The sequence below is a fragment of the Elephantulus edwardii genome, unplaced genomic scaffold (genome assembly GCF_000299155.1).
Source record: "Elephantulus edwardii isolate Elephantulus edwardi_28Jun2011 unplaced genomic scaffold, EleEdw1.0 scaffold00057, whole genome shotgun sequence".
NCBI lineage: Eukaryota > Metazoa > Chordata > Mammalia > Macroscelidea > Macroscelididae > Elephantulus > Elephantulus edwardii.
In genome coordinates, this window is record NW_006399807.1 from 7,221,922 (window position 1) to 7,243,915 (window position 21,994).

General features: G+C 43.9%; 1 protein-coding gene across 1 annotated transcript in view; it reads right to left on the reverse strand.

The window, feature by feature from the left end:
- Positions 1-7,886: 7,886 nt before the first annotated feature.
- Positions 7,887-21,994, reverse strand: part of FAM78B (family with sequence similarity 78, member B) — a 132,416-nt gene continuing 118,308 nt past the window's right edge. The window contains exon 2 of the mRNA XM_006887383.1: positions 7,887-8,632. Coding sequence (XP_006887445.1) covers positions 8,110-8,632 — 523 coding nt within the window. The 3' untranslated portion in view covers positions 7,887-8,109. The remainder of the gene's footprint in view (positions 8,633-21,994) is intronic.

Sequence of the window (21,994 nt, forward strand, 5' to 3'; positions counted from 1 at the left end):
CACCAATGGAATAATAGAGGTGACAAAGACTACCTACATGACACCTGCATAGAACAAATTTAAATTTGGATCTCAGGTGTCCTGGTACATTAGGCTACCATGCACCAAAGGGCCTTGTTTTTGATTCAGAAAACGAAGTTGGTTGGAAAAAGGCCTATTTCTTTACCATAAAGGAAAAGGAAGGGTTGTTTTTGGCTGCACAAGGTTTGGAATCCAAATGAGTTGAGAGCTGTTAATTCTTTCACAACAAATGCCCTATTTCCCTTCTGATGACTGTATCCAAGGAAAGCCATTCTTTTCGTTGGATTTTGTGAGTGACTCTTGAAAGCAGGCATTTCCTTGCTGTGTCAGAAGACCCACCCCATCACTAGGTGAGAGAGTAGACAGTGAGAGAGTAGACGGTCTTTAGTTCCCTGGCGAATTTGTGAGCCTGTGCTCTCGTGCCTGCAGGTCTGATGCACAGGGAGATAGCTGGGTTAGCCTCTCAGGCCCTGTTCATCTGATATGCATATGTAGAGTCCTTCTTTCTTTCCTAATTAATTAGAAGTAATAGCTTTCCATAGTTTCTGGTACAGAGGGAGTGAAGTGGGAAATAATTTAATTGGCTGTCTTGCTTTCAAAGCCCCGTTTAATGAAATGGTTCTCAGCCTGAAGTGCATGTATTATCTTTCCTGTTATTTTTCCAATTAACATTTCATTGGATCACGTCTGTGTGGAATATTCTAATTGGTTTGAAGGGTGGGGTGACGGATGAGAGCAGATGGAGAGATAACCAGCTGTTTCTTTCACCACCAGCACCCTGTATGTGTGCTGGCGGGACTGGAGGTTTCCCCCTGCGCCTTTTCTTGGGAAAGATCATTTTGTGGGGAGAAATGCTTGACAGAGGTCCTGCCTCATCACCTGGTCCATCCTTAAGAGCCACTAGGCACTTGAACACTGCACTGTGCAGGCAGAGTGGCTGAAGCACTTAATGGGGGAAGTACTGAGGAGGCATTTCCCAATGTCACTGAATGACACCTCCACCCCAAAAAGCATCCTGCCAACTTCTTCACCCTGTCGAGGGCAGGGGCTCTTAAAAAAAATTGAGACAGATTTTGTCATCTCTCAGTTTTGGAGTCTTTTCATAAAAGAGCATTTAGAAGATGAGTTTGAAGCGGTGCTGGGACTAAGGTGAGACAAGACTTGTGCTCAGGACACAATGTTTAAGGATGTACCCAGTTTGGGGCCATAGAAGTGCAGGACTGGTACTGGCATGGTGCTGAGAGTGAGCGCTGCCTTAAATTTTGTACCGTAAGCACCAGCCTTGCCGCACCTCCTCTAGGGAGTTTTGGGGGCCTACGGGTAAGAACTTGCCTTGCATGCCTTTAGGTATGAGCCTAAGAGCCTATACCTCCCTCTGGTCTGAAGCAAGCATCCCCTCCTCCTTCTCATCTTCTCCCTGTTCCAGTATTGCTGGGCCCCATCCAGCTTGAGGCCACCCCCAGATACTCAGCAACTCCCTCTGCTGACACTTCATACGCACTGCTCTCTTTACTAGACTACTCCAGTGGGGGCTTCTGTGGAGCTGGGTCAGAGCTGAGCCTGGACCTTCTCCCCTCACTGACGTAATTCCAACCTCCATTTTCCCTTCCTCCTGAGATATTTCTGACCCGGCACTCAGCTGTTTTAAGAATCAACCTACACATTCTGGGTTAGCCAAGGACAAATGTGGTCCAGCCTCAAAGAAAGCAGAGGCTCCCGTGCTTGGCCTGGCTTCACCTTTATCCCGAGGTAAGAGCCAGTTTGGATGTGGGCCTACCCTCAGGTGAGCAAAACCACTACTCTCCTCAGAAAATCTGAAGTAGGAGGTCCAGCTGCGATAAGAGTACAGCTTGGGGTAAAACATAGATAGGGTGGAGTCTTGAGAGACAGCTTTGGGGTAAGCTGTATGGCTAGGCCAGGAAGGAGGCCACAGCAGTCAGGGGCAGAGAGAGGGCCGTGACTTACAATATGGCTCCAATGTACAAGACAGCCTTGGAGAGGGGGTGGGGTGGGTGGAGGTAGGAAGTAGTATTTCTTATTATATTTGCACCCAGGGGACAAAATCCGTAATGTAACCTCTAAATTGTAGGTTCCAGTCAAAATCTTTATGGGGATAGGCAGGCTATTGAATGCTCCCATGAAAATCGGTATTTTTTTTCCTTCATGCCTCTTGTCTTGAGCCCATGATAGGGAAAATGTAGCTGTTCCTGGCCAGCCTCTCTAGTCAGCTTAAACTAGAAAAATTGTGCTGGGATTTCAGTCTGGCCCAGATCTGATGCTCAGTCTCCTTTGCTTTCCAAAAGACCTGTCAGACGTCCCAGCTACATATTCGGCCCTGAGCAGATTCCCGTCCACTAGGATCCGTGAGGCAGTGTGTGGGTCTGCATCTTTCTCCCACATGGCAGCTTTCGGTGGCTATGAGCCTGGCCACTCACCAGAGGTCAGGCTTTCCTGGGCAGAAGAGTGGATTTTCTTTCCTGAGATAGATTTGGATTTCCAAGTGGTTGGTATCTGAGGGCCCATCACCAGCCCTAGGGCCTGTGGTTCTGGGGAGATGTTACCTTCCATGAGGCTTCACTATCGACATTCTGGAGGGTGCTCAGACATTACTGTACTGCATCCTCTGGACTCTGCTGTTGGCTGTGCTATATTAGTATTTCAGTTAACAAAGCCAGAAAGCAAGACCCAGAAAAGGTAAAGGATTTGCTCAGGTTTTGCTCTCCAGCTGTGTGCATTTCCCCAGGGCACCCCATTTCCTAGCTGCACTCCTACAGAAGTGGAGTGGCCACATAACCTTGGCTGTCCTCTGGCCACCAAGCCATCAACTCTCTCGAAGGCCACCCATTGGCAGATGTCCTATTAGGGAAAATGAAACCAGATGCACCAAGATTTCAAAAGAAATTAGTGGCAATAAGGCTCTAGGGTAAAAATATCTGTGTGCACTGAGCTTGCTCACTCAGCTCCCTTTCTATCTAAGGATCATTTAGGCTTAATTATAGAGTTCAGGCGTTCATTGGGTTTTTGATTAATTTTCTTTTTAGCTCTTAAGAGTGTGTGAGTGTAGCGGGCCCGTAAGTGTGTGTGTTTACATCTTTCTTTGCAACTCAGTTGGGAGCTGGCTCTGGTGATGTTTAATTGTGCCTTCAGCTCTAACAAGAATGTTAAACGTGCCAAACAGAGCTCGGAAAGCCATTGTTCACCCTGCTTCCACCTCCCAGGCTGGCCCTGCTCCTGCTCAGGGGTGGTGAGTGGCAGGGCCAGGGACCTCAGCTGCAGGCTGCTAGCTCTCCTTCCCCTTCTGTGTTCATGATGTTACAGGGATTCTGAGACCAGCAGATTTCCCACTCCAACTAATTACCAGGACAGTGCTAAGTGGTGCAAAGTGATAGTCAGTTCACCCACCCTGCAGCCCCCGACAGGCATTTTTCTGGGCCAAACTCCCTGGAGTCTACAACCTCTCCGTGGAAGGAAACAGAATTTATTCTCTTATTTTTAGTATGTCCACTTAGAACAAGGGTAGGGACTACATGGCTGAATGTGAGTGACTTGCAATCTTTCCTTCTGTGCCCTCTTGACAGGACAGATCCCTGAGTGTGCACCTTGAATGTACGTGACTGCTGATTCCAACCCACCAGCCTCTCCATCTGGGAATCCTGTGGCAGTCGGGTTCCATGAAGATTACAGCCTTGGAAATCTTATGGGCTGTTTCACTGTCCTAAAGGGTTACTATCAGTCAGCACTGACTTCATATCAATAGGTTTGGTTTTACTAAAAGGTGCCCTGGTAGCACAGTGGGTAAATGCCTCACCAAAAGGTCAATGGTTTTGCCCCCACCAGCTGCTCCATGGGAGAAATATGCAGCAGTCTACTTCTGTAAAGTCTTGGGAATCTTACATGGGGTACTTCTACTCTGCCACAGAGTCACAGTGAGTCAGAATTGACTCCATGATACATAACTACAGCAACAACAGTTAAAACATTACATTTCTTGTAAGACTGCATGTGGAAGCCTTTAGAAAAATAGAAATCATAGTTCTTTTATTTTACTGCTCAGAATTATTTTGCTGCTGAGAACATGATTTTGATCTAGGAGATGCCATTCTTAGCACCAGGAGAGAGGGAGTTGTAAACAGGTCCGTGGAGTGGGTGGAGACTGGGCTCTAACATTCTCACAAATGAAAGATCAAACCAGAGTAAAATGCATGCAGCAGAGAGCCTGGAGTAAGAGTTCAATTTCAATTCTGTGGCTACAAATAAAAGGCAATCTGGAACATTTACTTTTTGATGCAACAGTAATAGTGCTTTTCACCCATTCTTTTAAAGAATGGTTTCATTTGTCTCTCTCTAGTTTTTAGGATAATTGGTTAGTGATGAATGTACAGGAGGATGACAATATTCTTTCTGGCTGCAGACTAGAGGAGGACTGTGGGTTCCAGGCATGGAAGGCAGTGCAGTGGTATGAGATCTGGGAGCCTGGGGTCTTCTCTCAGCTCTGTTGTTCACTAGGTATGGGATTGTGAACAGATGACGTCATTGATTTGGGCCTCTGTTTCCTTTGAGATGATGGCCTAAGAGACCTCAAAGGTGATTTAATTTGAGAATTTATGACAGAGAGATTTAAAGAAGGATTAGTGGAAACCAGAACTACAGGGAGGAAGCTGGAATATGTGATTCCATTGTGGTTACAGAGATTAGTATTATGGTGCGGAAAGTGCATGATTGAATGAAGGATTAACTGGCTTCATTATGTTCAAACGACAACCAAAAAAAGGAGGGGGGAAGAACCCCCAACAAACGCTATGACTTTAGGAAACATTCTTTTTAGAATAAGAATTCAAATCTCTTGTGCCATCAAGAAACTATGCATGTATATGTCTTTGTGTGAATCTGGACACAGTCTTGAAACTCCAACTAATATTTAAGGCACAGAAGTAAGCCCTTTCACATGATGGCATCTGGTGTCAGATGCTGCTCATCTCAGGGAAAGTAAGGTCTGCTGAGAGTTTGGAGGTGACCCTGACAGAGGTGTCAAAGCGAATTCTTTCATGTTAGAAAGCGTCTCATTTGGCAATATCCTGACTAAGCTGAAAGGTAATGGTGCAAGGATTAGTGAGAGAAAAGGGGTCATTTCCCTGTAAAATAACTTTCACTTTACAATAATTGGTTGAAAGACAATAGAGAATTCTGCCAGATTAGTTTCACAATTGAAAGACCCAACTCTAGAGTTCAGGATGGTTTCACTGACAATCAGAACAGACACCTGCGTAGTGTGCGAACTTTTATAAGTACTTTCCCAACTACTTTTCTCATTTTGTCATCACAAAATTTTCCATAAATTGTTTTGTGGTCATTTCTTTGAAAAATCTGAGTTTTCAGGAGGAAAAATCTCTAGTTAAGTATGCTGAACTTTGCATAAATACAATGATCCCTGGGTTATTAATAGCTTCTGTTCCCGAGTCTGTCTTTAAATCTAATTTGCCAAAACAGGTAGTTTGTATCTAATATAAGTTAGTTAAATGTGTGTCATATATAATATATAATGTACCTTTTGAGCATGAAAACAACAGAGGAACACTTCCAGATACTCTAAACACTTTTAGCATAATACTATAATAGCAACAGAAATGTTTTGATGTGTATTGAAACATATCATTCATTTGTTGTTATTAACCATTGCACGTACCTAAAAAATTTAATAGAAAGTTTTTTATACCCCATAAATGGGTTGGTTTGTAACTCTTGCTTGTATCTTAGACATTCACAACCTAGGGTCTGCCCATACAGGTATGCTTTAAAAAAAAAGTTTTGTTTAAATACAGAAAATCATATTGTAATGGACAAAGGGAATGAGAAGACAGAGATTTTATGTTAAGACTTTGTAATGTAAATCTTCTTTCTCAAAAATTTTTATTTTTAAATATCAGATGTTTTTTTGAATGTGGGACACACATGAAATAATATTCTTTCCTTCTTTAGCATCCTTATGCCATTCCCAAGAAAAGACATATCTATTCTTTGTGAACTAGATTCCAGAGTTCCCACTCTCTAGAATCCCATAAAGGCGACATGTAATTTATGCTCTCTCTGACATCAGAATGAGGAATAAGCAGCTTTATACTTCAGCTATGGAGCCCTCTGGAATTACCTCTCCCATAAAAGAACAGGGGAGCAGGGGAAAGGACAGAAGAATCCAAATGTAGCAGCTCAATTATTTCTAAATGGCATGTCTCCGGGTCTTCAGCAAGTTAGTGACATGTCATTAATGTGCTGTTATAAATAGTGCCACTTTCCATCAATAACTAATCTATAAGAGAGGAGCTAGTAGTGGGGGTGTGAGATTGGTATGACATCATTTGGAAAGGCTCTGTTAACCCTCTCATAGGATAAGCACTACACTTTGGGCCAGGAATCAGAAGGAAATTAGGCACAATTGCACTGCAAATGAAAAGAACAAGAATGTCCTCCTGCTTTTCTTTTGCCTCCAAACTCTCAAGGGATATAGATCTTTGGAGCATACCATGGACTGCAATAACCATTCTGAATCTCACCTCTGCCGTCTTGAGATCATACTGGCAATATCTACTCATAAATCCACAATGACACCATAAGGGTTTTAAAGATTAGTATGAATGAGGAATTTTTGGAAAGGGAGCCCTTGTACTATTAACAAAAAAGGGAAAATATCATTGTAAAGGGGAGGGAAGTACGATTTAAGATAGAGAAGCTGGAAAATCCTTACTGTAAAGACAGGAAACTCTTTCAAAAGTTTCTGACCAAAGGAAACATAGTCTCCCTTCTTTATTTGGTTGGATCTCAGCAATACAGGATTGTTTAACGTGAAGAGCTCAGATTTTCATCAAAGAGCTCTGAAATAAAGCCATGTGAAGCAGTTTTTCACAAATGCTCAAGCAGTTCAAGTAGAGCTTCTGTGAAACAGATAAAAAGAAATGTATAGGAATATTCGGTGTGTGTCCTGGGGATGCTCAAAGGCTAATGACATACGCAGGCACTGCTGGCAAATATGCTAGTTATGATGCTATATGCATTCAGGCACACACGGGTCTGTGTGCACGGGGGTGTATTCTGTATGTTCAAAATCATTGGAAAACTAGAGAAAGAATGAAGATACTGTTCATATTTGTTGGAATGTTCTTGAAACCCCAGATGGACTCATGGCTTATTAAACAATTATAGTTTTGCAAATTTAGGGCTGGTGATGGGAATAGACGAAGCAGCTGTAAACACAATCACAATTTGGATTTCACTCAAAATATGGTATATACCCCAAACATTATAGCCCCTTCAGAAGACAGGAACCATGTATCCCAAAATTGTGATTCAAATGATTTTGAATAAATAATTTCTGGGAAGGGGTCAGTAGATGGAACAACCATTGAGAGTTCTCATGGTTTCATTCACATCAGCACCTTGGACAGTTCCCAGGAGGCTCCACCCCAGGGTGGAGCAAATGGCAACAACTCTCCAGTTTTCTAAGTGTTCCGTGTTCCTTTCATTCTAATGAGTGTGTGTGTATGATCTGATGATCAACTATGAAATGCACAGGCATTAATTTGTAACAACATCCTCTCTCCTCATTACTCATTCTCTTCCCCAGGCCACTTTTTTACTCAGCCCTTTCCCCAGCACCCTCCAGTCAGATAGTGGGACTGTCTTACGAACACCTGGTGTGGATGTTTTCACTTCCACTTGTAATGGCTGGGAAGCAGCATTTGCCACAGGCACTGTTTAATTTCATTTCCATCCCTTGCGTTTCACAGGAAAGAAATGGTCAATAGTTCGGATATAGGAATCTTCCTGGTCAGCTCCAAAATATGGCTACTTGCATGGTAATCACAGCAAGTCTGTCAAATCAGTGATTTCATTTACTCCTAAAAGGAAGGGACTTTTCCTAAGGATTATGGTTCTACCACCCAAAAGGCAGCCCTACTCTTGACAAGTGGCTGCAAAGGCTGACAAACCGAGAGGGCTGCTTTGGCTCAGAAACTCAGTTTGGCTCCTGCCACCCCTGGCAAGCTCACTGCGTGTCTCAGCAGCGAGTGCTCCCCACAGAGTCAGACCAGTCGGCTTCTACTTAGGCGGGATCACGACCAAGGGTGGGCCCCGCTTGGGCCTCCACATGAGGACCTGGGCATCGTTGGCATTGGGTTTCACTAGTGCGTTGGGGGGGATGGGCTCCATCCGGCTCAGGATCCGGGGCTGCTCCTGCTGAGTCCTGCCCACCAGCCGGGCCCGTTGTCCCAAGAGCTGAAGAGGGTCCACCTCAATGTCCACCCTCATCCTCCACTTGATGGTCTGCAGAATGATCTTCTCCTTCGTAGTAGTGTTCATGGCCACCAGCCACGTCGTGAAACTTTGGTCCCTCTTGATCCTCGTGAGCAGTGGCACGTTGCTGTCACTCACTGGCACTGCCCATGTCACACTGGGGTAGAAGTTGTCATTCATGCTGACGGAGAACCTGGAGATCTTGTTGGTGGGGCCAACCAGGGTCACAGTTTCTGTGGTGTTCCCATACCAAGGGTAGCTCACCCCATCTGAGTCACTGATGGCTTTTACTCTCCCTTCCCTCAAGTCAGGCAGTTCCCAGCTTGACCTGGCAAAGCAGAAGAGATGCAAAAGAAAAGAGGTTGAATGAATTTTTCAAAAGCTGGAGAGATGCCCACCACTTACTAACATGGTCACCTTGGGTAAAATGGGAAGTTTGGAAGGGAATTCAGGTCAAGAAGTTCTAGGCTGTGCTAGTACAGGATAAAGGAAAACAAGGTAAAACAAAAAAGGAAATGCAATACCAACACTAGTTAAAGAAAACCACTGCCAGCTCAACTGGAACTGAGACTCCTACAGCGGTAACTGTTAGACTCACCGGAGGCTTCAACTAGATGGGAGAGTGGAGCTATACTCATCAGCTCACAGGCATTTCACTGCAAGAACCATCTACCTAGAAGTATGAATATGGGCAAGATTTATCTGCTGGGGATAAACAGTAGCTGAAATTTTATATACTTGGAAGTATCAGGTGGAAATGAGAGTCAAAGGTAAGATAAAGAATTCAAACTCACTGCCGTTGAGTCTCAGCTGACTCAGCTAACAGTGCATTTGGATTCCAAGTTTGTAAATCACACAGGAGGTGGGAGCCCATCTTTCCCCATGGAACTGCTGGTGGATTTGAACCACCAGAAAGGGTGAGGCCTCTGGGTTAACAGCACAGCTGCCTACAGACCACATCCCCAGAGCTCCCTCCTCAGGTAGGAGTTACACTCGCTTAGGAAAGTCTTTCTTAGTTCACTTTCTATTCAACAAAGAATCCTGTTTAAGTCAGTAGCCAACCCAGCCTCTAGAAAACATAAGCACAGAAAACACAATAAGGAGACAATGGTTACCTTCCAGAAATCACCACAGTGTGCAAGCTGTGCTGCTTCTAATGTGCTGTTATCCCACTGGTTTCCAACACTGGCCTGGAAGCGGAGCTATTTAGCTGGGTAAGCATGTCATTGTGGACACCTGCCTTGTACTCTTGCTGCTGCCAGCTTTGTAGAGAAGGGGTAGAGGAAACTTGTCTCTCTCTTAGATCACCTCTCTACTTTCTGTCACCACGATGGTCATCATCTTCACAGTTATAAAACATAGTCACTGTAATAGTTGCTACATTTGAGTATTCAACTCTAGCCATTTTGCTTAGCATGCTATGTTACCTCGATTAATATTCAAATTAGCCCACAACATATAGGAATTTTAAAAATTTCTGTTTTGCTCATGAGAGGATGGGGAGGTTTAAAGACAGTGAGGATCCTATAGATCGTCTCAGATTTAGAATAGAAAAATTGATTCCAAAGTCCATGCTTCTAGGCAATCTTACTGCCTCTGGAAACACCCTTCCATGGTGCTGTGGAGGTGGTCTGGGCTATCCAAGGAGCTTCTGGAGCAGCAACAGGGAGCACCTTCATAGGAGCAGAGGCTTAGTCAACAGAGTCTGATCTATGGGCATTCTCCACATATCATCTCCTGGGAGCAGGAATGATGCTTGGCAACAATGTATACGTGCTTAATAATAAAAGAAAGGAGGCTGCTTCATTCACTACTTAAGAGATGGTGGTCTTATGTGGCGTAAAGCCTCCTTATTGCAGAGTAATAGAATATTCCTGCCTGGCTTTATACTGATGGTCTAAAAAGAGTTGATGCTGATAACATCTCAACATCCCTTACTGTCACATGGGGACTAACTGGGCTGCCTCCTGCTGCTTCCCAAGGCACTTCCTATTTGAGCCTGTCCCAGCCTGAAGGGAAGGGAGGGCTGGACTGCATGAGGAGGAGGTGAGCCCACAGCTGCAAGAGTCTTTTTGCTTGTCTTGGTGCCCAGGATAACTGCTGGGAATAATTGCTGTGTATCACGGTTGGCAGAAACTAAGTAATAGGAATTGACCTGACTCAGAAAGCCATTTTGCCACACATGCTAGCTGCAGTCATGCCGTAGAAGTTACTCCCAGATAATCCTATAGGCATTTCTTATTTCTGACAGCCATTGGCACTGCCAATCCAAAGGCACGTGGTTCGAGTCCACCAGCTGTTGTTTCTCAAGCGATAGATGGCAATCTCCTTCTATTTGATTTGCATCCTCTGAAAACCCTCTAGAGAGTCAGTTATAGGTCAGTTCCAACTTGATGGCACATCACAACCACAGCAGCAGCAGCAGCAGCAGCAGCATTTATTAGTGGACAAAAAGGAGTAAATGGTGTTTGGATGGGATTTAATTACACACAGATCAGAGACAGTCTGGAGATCTAACAACCTTCCTGATTGAGTTTAGGCGATGACCACCTGGAGTCAGTCTGATGCCCTTAGGCGAAGTGCTGAGCCAGTTACCCCATCACTAGGCACTTTTCTGTGTTGTCTCAACCTCATGCTTCATTTTGGGTCCTGTGATGAGGCCCTACTGACCTTTGGGATTCTCTGGGGCACTGGAGAACAAGAATCTCAGCAGTGCAGATGGCACTGCCCTCATGTCCTAAATCCTGTGATAACCTGGGTGTCCTGCCTCGGGAACTGAATTCATATTTGAGTGGGCGTACTTTTTATACTGAGTACATCACTATCTTTTGATGATGGATTATTTTGGCTTGATCAATCTGACTATTCTTTCTATAGCAAATTTATTGTTTGTATTTTTTTACTCTATGCTTCTGCCCAGAGCCATATGAATCTGGGCCAAAGGGAAAAAATCATAAAACTTAATTTGGTTCAGGTTTTCAGCAAAGTTATTCCTGCCACCAGAGAAAGGGAAGATACTCTGGTCTTGAAGGATTTGCTTAAATAAAGGAATAAAGCAGGGTTTTTAAATCATTACATCAGAACAAAGAAATCTGGCCAAGTGCAGCCATTGGGAGTAACGGCTCTGGTAGGCTGGGTATTAATTCTGTCCACACTGTTACTCCGGTGACTGTTCTGTAGGAAATACCTCCTAGGCTTGAGGCATGTTCTCTTCCACTGTCCCACTGATCCCAAATCTACATTATTAAGAAAAGGTTGGAGCATGGAAACGGCAAAATTCATTATGCCCTAAGTCCAAAGAATAAAACCCACTGCCGTAAAACCCATTTCAACCCAAGGCAACCCTCTAATTTCTGAGGTTATAAATCTTTATGGCAACAAAATGTCTTTGTCCTTGAGAGCAGCTGGAGGATTCAAACCACTAACCTCTCAGCACTGCAGTGTATAACTGATCAACAGGGCTCTGAAGGCCAACGAATAAGGGTGCAAAATTATCTTTAAAAGTATTGTATCATTTTTATTTATTTTATGAAATATAAAGAATAATGTGCAACAAAAAGTAGTGGCTTTTTATAGGGGGCGTTAGGGAGGAGTTGTTAAAAAGACGGTTATGGCTATAAAAGATACATTTTGTTTATGTAACTGATAAATTCCTTTAGAAAATTTCAGAGAGAAACAGTCACTCTCTGATTTGTTAAGGCAACTACTTTGAGTGGAATGTCAGAGGCATTTCAAATTCTGCATAGTCCACACACCAGAGCCATCGTTTTCACATACACGAAACTTCATTTCTGCTGTAGGGATGGCCTCCACTCACCCCGCTTCCCAGGCTAGAACCCCAAGAATCACCGTTAGCTCTTGTCAGTCCTCACCTTGATTGCTACAGCTGCTGTATCACCATGTACTGTGACTCTTCCCTGCAGGTAATGCTTGAATTGATGTCTTTTACTCCACCTTAACTATTACTGCCCTCATTTACTCCAAGTTATCCGTATCTCTTTCCTGATCTACTCTAATGGTCCAAATTAGTCTCTTGCTTCCAGCCTTATTTCTCTTACATCCATCTTTTAGGCTGCAATAGTATTCAAACAAGGAGTCCTGGTGGTGCAGCACCTAATGCGTCGGGCTGTTAGTGTTGTTATGCACTATCATGTTGTAACTAACTCATAGCAGATTCTCCAGAGGGTTTTCAGAGGCTGTGAGTTGCACGGGAAGGCAATCTTCTGAGTAGCAGCTGGTGGATTAGAACTGCATGCCTTTGGCTTGACAGCCTAAATCCTTACCAGTAGACCACCAGAGCTCTAAGTAAAAAGCTGGAGGTTTAAAGGCACCAAAGTTGCTCTGTATGAAAAAGATGGACATTTGCAGCCTTGGAAATCTAATGAAGGGTCACTATGAGTCAGAATCAATTTGACGGCAGCGAGTTTGGGTTTTGGGTAAAGTTAAACAGGGAAATTGGTGGCACAGTTTTTAAATACTTGTCTTCTAAGCAATCTGTCAGTGTGAACCCACCAGATGTTCAGTGGGAGTCTATTTCTGCAATGCTTTACAGCCTTGGAAACCCAATGGGACAGTTCTACACTGACCTAGAGTTTCTGTGAGTCAGAACTGACCTGATGGCCATGATTAATGTTCAAACAAGTAAATCTGATCCTGCCCTCTCTGCACCCAATAATCACCCTTTCAAGGCACCGTTATATGGCCATCACTGTTACTAACAGGATAAAATGAAAATTATGTAACAGAATGCATGTGGCTCTTCCTGAGTCCCCCCTAAACACTTTACTGACTGTCACCTCTGCTCCTGCTGTCGTCTCTGCCTATACTACTCTCTCCCTTACTCAGCTTTCATGGTATCTAACTATTCGTCCTTTTAAGTATACCTTCCCCCAGGAAGGCTTCTTTTCTAGATATTTACCTGTGCCCGATTGTAATTACTGGCTTACGTATTTGTAGTTCCTATTTGATTATGATTTCCCCAGGGCTTGGAAATGTGGCATTTATTTTTAAATCAGTAGTGTCTAGCATATTGTTGACATTTGACTAAATTTTTGCTAAAGGAATCAATGAATACTTTATCTGAATAATCTTAATGCCTAAGTGCCTGAAACCTGGTAAAACTTGCATCAACAAAGTGCTTTATTTATCAGGTTTACACTTCATATATTTACTCACTTTGGTTTTGCTTTTTAAAATGCTAACAACTATGGTGTAGAAATCTATTAATAGAATAACAGTATGTTTTAAGCTGAAAGGTATTCACTCGAAGAGAAGGGGGTGGAATAAGCTCATGTAAACAAAAGCAAATGGAAAAATTAACATATTCAGTGACTATTCAAGCTATCATATATATCTATGTATAACAAGGATTTGTACAGATTCCATGTGCTACAAGAATTCAGATCTCTGGGCCGCCACACTGGTTATAGTAGGGAGAAAACTTCGTGAAAGATAAGAGAATGAACTGTCAAGAATAAAAGGAAAAAGAAAAGCACTCTCAATGAGAAGCCCCATCATTGGCAAAGGTATGACATCAAAGGTCCAGGAAACAGTGAAGAGATGATCAGAGAAGGCTGGTTTTGGAAGAACTGGAGATGAAGGTGGTTGTGGTGGGGTCAGCTGTGGAGTGCCTTAAAGCAACTAAAGGTGGATCAGAGACCTGGGAGTAAAGCCCAAAACCATAAAGTTCTTAAGAGACAAACTGGGATCAAGCTTAGAATTGCTAGTTGAAGGTATAAAGTAGCTGCCAAATACAACCAGAAATGCACAATCTGAAGAGGATAAAACTGATGAATGGGACCTTCTAAAGATTAAATCTATGTGTACATCCAAAACTTTTCCCCACAGGGTGAAAAGAAAACCTACAGACTGGTAACAAATATTTGGTAATACCAGCTCAGACAAGAGTCTCATAATGAAAGTTTACAGAATAGTCCTGGGCCTCTACAAGAAAAAGACTGATAACCCAATTACAAAATGGGCAAAAAGACATGGAAAGAATTTTCAGAGAGGAATATATTTGAATGGCCACAGACACATGAAGAAATGCTCCAATAAGAGCATCACTGCCAATAAGAGAGAGGTGAAAAGCAAAACCACAATAAGATACAAGCTCTCTCCAGTAAGAGTGGCAAAGTTTAACAAGGAAGCAAGTAAGAAGTGTTGGAGAGGATGTGGTGAGATAGGAACCCTTATACATTGTTGGTGGGACTTTCAAATGGTACAAGCACTCTGGAAGGCAGACTGAAAAAAATATTAGGTAATGACGTCTGATAAAGGACTTGTATCTAGAATTTATAGGATACTTGAGCACCACAACAAGATAAAGGTAAACAACCCAATTGCAAAATGGGAACAAGATATGAACAGACACGTCAGCAAAGACAACATTCAGATGGCAAACAAACACATGAAGAAATGTTCAAAATCCCTAACTCTAAGAGAGATGCAAATCAAAGCAACTATAAGATATCATCTCACCCCAGCAACAATAGCAAAATTCAACAGAGCAGCAAACAACAGATGCTGGAGAGGCTGTGGAGAAACTGGAACATTTATTCACTGTTGGTGGGAGTGTAAAATGGTGCAACCAGTATGGAAGGCAGTATGGAGCTTTCTCAAAAAAGTTGAAAATAGAAATACTATTTGACCCAGCAATTCCATTACTGGGAATAGACCCTAAAGAAACCAGAATTGCCACCCAAGCAGATATATGTACACCCATGTTTATTGCCCTGCTGTTCACAATAGCAAAGGGATGGAAACAACCTAGAGAAGCTGTGGTATATTCACACAATGGAATACTATGCAGCACAAGACCAATACACCCAATTGTTTGTTTGACATCTCTACCTGGATGTACATCTCAAACTTTGTCTCCAAAGTAAAATTCCTAACCACGCTGCCCTCCTAAGCTTGCTCCTCCTGTGCTTTCCTTGTTTTAGTGCATGACAACTACTTCTTTCCATTGTCCAACTCAGCCCAAAGCCAAGGCCACTGTGTCGATTCTGACTCATAGTGACTCTCTATCAGGTTTCTAAAACTATGTGTCTTTATGGGAGGAGACTGTCTATCTTTCTTCTGGTGAGCAGCTGGTGGATTTGAACTGCCGACCATTTGTTTATCAACCTGATATGTTATGTACTCATTATCCAGAACAAATAAATCATGGAGCAACTCCTGACCATTCTCTCACTTTCACACCCTAGTGATGAGCAAGTCCAGCTGATACAACATCAAAATACACTCACAATTTAACCCCGTCAACAACTTGTGGGGGTTTTAGAGAATCATCAAAACTGTCCTCAGGGAACAGGCTTCAGCCCCAGGGATAAAGCTGGTTGACTTCTGGCAAATCACCCCTGGCAGTCTTATGTTCCTCATGTGTAAAATGGGAAGGAAAAATAACTCCAGGCCTTCCTACATCTCAGAGCTGTTACCCAGATCAAATGAAGCGGCCATGCATGAGCAAATGGTTTGTAAACTATAACACACTCTGTCAATATTAGTTATGATCTCATTCCCCTTTCTCCTAGAACCTTTCTCCACACTGTGATAAACACAATGTTTTCCTTTCAGACAATCAACTATTGACCCAAAGCTCACAGCTAATGGACTTGCCAATGGACCTAATAATGAAAACATCGATTATTGCAACCTTCATGCTTTCTGCATTCCATTTTTAGAAGGCAAATTCCAAGCAGACAAGCTCATGGCAAGTACTGTATCTGAACAAGTAATCCTTGGCGAAGGTCTAGGGTCCCCCTAGCCTTCGCAGTACCCATGAGGAACACAGCAACCTTTCTGAATTGCTCCACTCTTCTCCCCCAAAAGTCCAGCATCAATGGCAGATTGGCAAGGCTGGCAGGAATACATGGAGGCAGGAATACTGGAACAACTAATATTGATATCCCTTAGGGAATGTGCATGAAGCACAATGATAGAAGGAAAAGAGGTTGAGGTTGTTAACAATTACAGCTTGATCAGCTCCATAATCAACACTCTTGGCACCAGTAGCCAGGAAATCAAAAGATGAATTCCATTGGAAAAATCTGCTGTCAGGGAACTCTCCGGAGTTCTAAAAAGCAATGATGTCAGTCTAGAGACTAAGGTATGCCTGATCCAGACCATGGTCTTTGCAATTACTTGCTATGCATCAGAGAGCTGGACAGTGACTAAAGATAACAGAAGAAAAAAATAGATGGCTTTGAGTTGTGGTGCTGGTGAAGAGTCTTGAATATACCATGGACCTCCAAGAAAACAAACAGATCTGTCTTGGAGACGGTGAAAACCAAGTTTCTCCTTGGAGGCTAGGATTTTGAAGCTCCACTGCACATTGTATGTGGCCAGGAGCGATTGGCCCTTGGAAAAGGACATCATGCTCGGAAGGGTGGAGGGACAGCACAGGAGAGGAAGACCCAGGATGAGATGGATTGACATAGTAACTGGGGCAATGGGGCTTGGTGTGTCAGAGTCAGTGAGACTGGCTCAGGACAGGGCAGGATTCAGAGCTGTTGTACATAGGGTTGCTATGAGTTGCAGGCAACTTGAAGGCACATAACAACAACAACAATATGCATGAAGGGAATGGTGCCTTTAAAGGCAGCTGCTGGGTGAAACTTTGAGGTTCAAATGTAATTGTCCTTAGATCTAAAAGAGAGGAAGCTCTCTGTCCTGGCCCTACCCACTAGGGAATTTACTCTAAATTCTGACCACACCCCTCCTCACTGTTTAAATGATGTGCTTACTTGGAGTTCCTCCTTACAGATCACTCTCTGGGCATCTGGGAATCTCAGTATCATCAGGCCAAAATGCTCCAAACATGCCTCTAGGGTCCATGCAGACTCCCTCTGCTTCCCTCAAAGCACCTATATATATGGCCCTGGGCCCAAAGGGTGCACAAATGGTAGCTATATATATAGGGAGGTGCATAAAATCTGGACACATGTATCATTACTCCCAATACAATATAGAGCTAGGGATGAGAAGAGAAATGGTGGTGGCCAGGGACCGAGGGTACTCTTTATCTACCGCTGTATCCTGGCATAGAACTTTGAGGAGTTCAAAAGGTCTAAATTAGAGTATGGCCTTCCAGACTGTTCTAAAGGTCTATTTCTCAATGTAAGAGGGATAAACATGTTTCAGTTCTTTGTTAGATTGACTTATTACATTTAATATTTGGAAATACAGCAGATGGGCCTTTATTTGTACCCTTGGCCTGGGCACTGCCAGTGTTGGAGACAGGCATGGGGGGCTGTATTTTGATGCACAGTTTTGAAATGTCAGACCATTTCAAGACAGGGTTTCCTCTGTGCTGTGTTTTCACTAGTACCTGGCCTGTCTTAATGTGCACAAGTAAAAAAAAAAGAAAAAAAAATGTGCACAAGTGCTCTTACAAACAGCATCTTATCCACTTTGGGCCTCAATCATGAGTTGGGCACCAGTGTGCAAGGTGGTGCTTGATCAAGGTTCTCCAGCTAGTGAGGGGCAGAGCCCAGCTACTAACTCAAGAGTGAATTCTAAACCTCATGCTTCCCCACAATGCCTCCCTGCTATTAATAGCCCCAAAGTTCTGAAAAGTGTTGATAACAGATGTGGCCCATTTTAGCTGGTAGCACTGCTATAAACCACAGCAGTTGTTAAAATAGCAAAAGACTGTGAGGAGTAACAGGACTCCTCTGTGGCTACTCGGGGTTGTTCCCTTAAGGCCTCTGTTTTTGTGTACCATAGAGTTGGAACTGACCCATAGCTGACCTTCTGGCAGGTTTTCAGAGGCACTGGAGGAGAATGCTCCTCCTTCTCCTGCAGAGAAGCTGGTGGTCTTGAACTGCGTGCCTTTGGGACTGCAGCCCAGCTTCTTGCCATGAGGCCACCAGAGCTCCCACATCACTGTCAAGCACTTCACAGAACAACGTCAAGCACTTTTTGGAGACTCTATGGTCTAATGGTTAAGTTGAGCCTGCTCTTTGAAGAACTAGCCAGAACTTATCACCTGGAGTTGGTTCCGATTCAAAGCGAAACCACTGAGTTTCAACAGTTGTAAATCTTTCCCAGAGAAGCTATCATTCTCCAACAGAGTGATTCGGGGATTCAAACTGCTGGTCTCATGTTAGCAGTGCAACAGCAACATGTACTACTTGTTAACGTCTAGTTAACTGGCCTAGTGGCAAGAAGCTGTGCTACAATCAAGAAGGCACGCGGTTCAAACTCATCAGCTGCTCTGCAGGAGAAAGATGTACACTCTCCTCCCTGTGATTAGTGCCTCTGAAAAGCTGGAGGGGCAGCTATGAGTCGGTTCTGACTCTACACTAAACAACAACAAAATACTTAAAATCCAAGCTGTTCGTTGTTGAGTTTTCTCAGACTTACGGCGAATCCCTGTGGAGCAGGAGGGAACTGCATCTCATAATGGTGGTCATCTTTTGTAAGTAGCTCACCATGCCTTTCTTCAAACTGCCAACAGTTTGTTGTTGTGTGCTGTCGAGTGGGAACCACCCCACAGTTGACCCTCCAGTGAGTTTTCTGATTTTTTTTGCACTGACTTTATATTTTTATTTTTATTGATTTTACATTTTAGTTTCTGGTTTATAGAACAAGTACATATACAGAAAGCCCAGAGTTATGTCGTAAGAGTGATGCATCTCCTCACCACAGCTGCCCAGTTTCCTCTGCTATTAGCACCTTGCATTCCTACTGTACATTAGCTGCAGTTAATGAACGGATCATATTTATACATTTATGTCAACTAAAGTGCGTGGTTTCTATTACAAAACACACACATGCAAGTACTTCATCGCCTTCAATATGATTTTCAGAGGCACTACATCACACTGGAGGAGACTGCCCCTTTTTCTCCCACAGAGCAGCTGGTGGATTTAAACCATGTGCCTTTGGGACTGCAGCCCAACTCAGTTTGCAGCCAAGCATTTATTCGTACCAGCCTCTCATTACACTTCACTGCTGCCGCTGCTGCTGCTGAGTCAATTCTGACTCACATGGACAGAGGAGAACTGCTCCCTAGGATTTTCATGGCTGTAATCTTTAGGGGGACAGATGGCTAGGTCTTTCTTTCATGAAGCTGGAACCATTGGTGGGTTTGAACTGCCCACCTTTTGGTTAGCAGCCAGTGTGTAAGTAAGTACTCTGCCACTAGGCTTCCGTCCGAGAGCAATCCGGAGGTGAACTATTTTTCAAGGAGCAGGAGGTCAGGGTTCAGAAGGCAAGGCACAGAGGGTGGAAGGGCAGAGGTACAAGGAGGGGATGAGCTGGTGTCCCATGTGCACTTGGTGGGTGGTGATGCTCCCTGCCTCAGGGCAGCCCTCAGCCCTCTCGACTCAGACACCAACTCCAGCCCAGGGGCTGGCTAGCTGCCCAATTCCGATGGTTCCCTCCATGATTACAGAGTGAGTTTTAAAATTAGGTTTTTTCTCCTCCCGCACTGTTTATGTCAGACTCTGAGAAGCCTGTAAATACTACCCTCCCACCTCCCCCTCCACCCCCTTCCTCTCTGACCACATCCTTTTCTTTCTGGCACACAGGGAAGCATTTTTCCCCCCCATAGCAAAAAAGATAATTTCCAGTGTTTCCAAAAGAGGAGTCTGCTGGGAGAGGCTGTGTGTTTAAAGTGGCAGGGCTTCTTACGTGACCTATACTCATGTTCTGCTGCAATGACATTGCTGTGGACTCTACCTTCCAAGCACTGCTTATATTTTCTCTGCATATGTCTTTATGGCACTGCTTAGAGATCGGCTAATAATGTGTCCCCTACACTGTGCTATCTGGGCTCTTTTTGTCCGAGAGCTCCGAGTCTTAGGTCGGTGGGCAGCTCTCTGAGTCCATTCTGAGAGTGGTTTAATTTTGGAGCAAAATGCCTTTTCCCGCACAGAGGTTACAGCAGACAGGAAAACCAGTTCATGTTAAGTCAACTCTGAGTTACAGCAGCTCCAAGTGTTCAGAACAAAATTTTTGCTCGATAGAATGTTCAGTGGCTGATTTTTTGAAGTAAATCACTTTCTCCTGAGGTGCTTTTGGGAAGACTCAAACTTCCAATCTTTTGCAGCCAGGTACATGAGCCATTTGCACTGCCCTGCGTCTATGCAGAAGTCAGGGCAGCCTTAAACAGGGTAGCACTTTAACCACACCTCCGGGTGGACATGCAGTGTCCCGTGGACAGATGGGACAGATGGCAGGCCCTTCTGGTTCTTTACCACAGAATACTAGGCACAGTGCTATGTCCATTAATTAGAACCTCAAAGACAGAGTGACAGACTGTAAGCCCTCCTTGAAGAAATACATGTCTAGACAACCTGCCTAACATGCTGAGGGGACCGGGTTGCTAGTGGAGGTCAGGGGTGGGGAGCTCCATGGAGACCGTAGTACTTTGGAGACTCTCGTCTTTCCCTCACGACTCCGCTCATGCTTCCCACACTAGTCTCCTGCTATGTTTCTTCACTCTACTTCGACGGGATGGACCAAACTGTGCTTTCTCTCCATCTGTACCACCCTGGTCCAAGCCATTTTGTCTCTGGCTAGGAGTACGGAAAACTTCTTTCCTGGCCTCCTGCTTCCAAGCTGCCTGCAATGTCTGAGGTTTTTTTGTTTGTTTTGTTTCGTTTTGTTTTTAAATCAGATCACATGTTATCTTTCTGGAAAAAAAAATCCAAGTGATACATCATTTCAACAATTACCTTACACACACACACACACACACACACACACACACACACACACCCCAACAAGGGTTTACTGCACTTATGCCGTCCATGTCTCCATTATTTGTTGTTGTTGTGAGGTGCCATCAAGTATGCCTCACAATGACCCTATGAACAACAAACAGATCTGAACCCTGTCCTATCCTGTCCTGTGCCACCCTCATCTTCTCTGACACACTTGAGCCCACTGCTATGGTCACCGTGTCAATCCATCTCATTGAAGGGCTTCCTCTTTTGCTGATCTCCCACCTTTCCAAGCATGATGTCCCTTTCCAAGGAACAGCTTGAGACAGCAACATACCCAAAGTATATGAGCTTCACCATCCTTGCCTCTAAGCAGCACTCTGGCTGCACTTTCTCTAAGACGTATCTGGTTGTACTTTTGGCAGTCCACGGGATATCAGTATTCTTTGCCAATACCACAACTCAAAAGGCCTCAATTCTTCTGCCACGATTAAAGATCAAAGACTACAACCTTCATTATGGATTTCAACTCAACAGAAAGAAGGCAAAAATCCTCACCACTGGACTGATAAGAAACATTATGATATATGGAGGAAAAAATGGAAATTGCCAACCATGCCATCTTACTTGGATCCACAATCAACACCCTTTGCACCAGCAGTCAGGAGATCGGGAGACATACTGCATTAGGAAAGTCTGATGTGAGGGAGGAATGATGTCGATCTGAAGACTAAAGTGTAGCTGATTCAGATCATGGTCTTTGAATCACTTTGAATCTGAGAGCTGGATAGTGAGGAAAGATGACTGCTTTATTTGGCCTCTATCCATTCCCTAGCATCTCCACCAATCCTCTCCTCTGTCTTTAAACTTCAGCAACACTGACTTTTCTTATCCGTGAGCAAGTCAAGCTTCTTCCTATCTCAGAGCCTTTAAACTCGCTTTTCCCCTTGCCTGACACTCTCGTTCTCCAGCTCTTTAGAGAACTGGCTTTCTCTTGTTTTCATTTCCCATCCCGC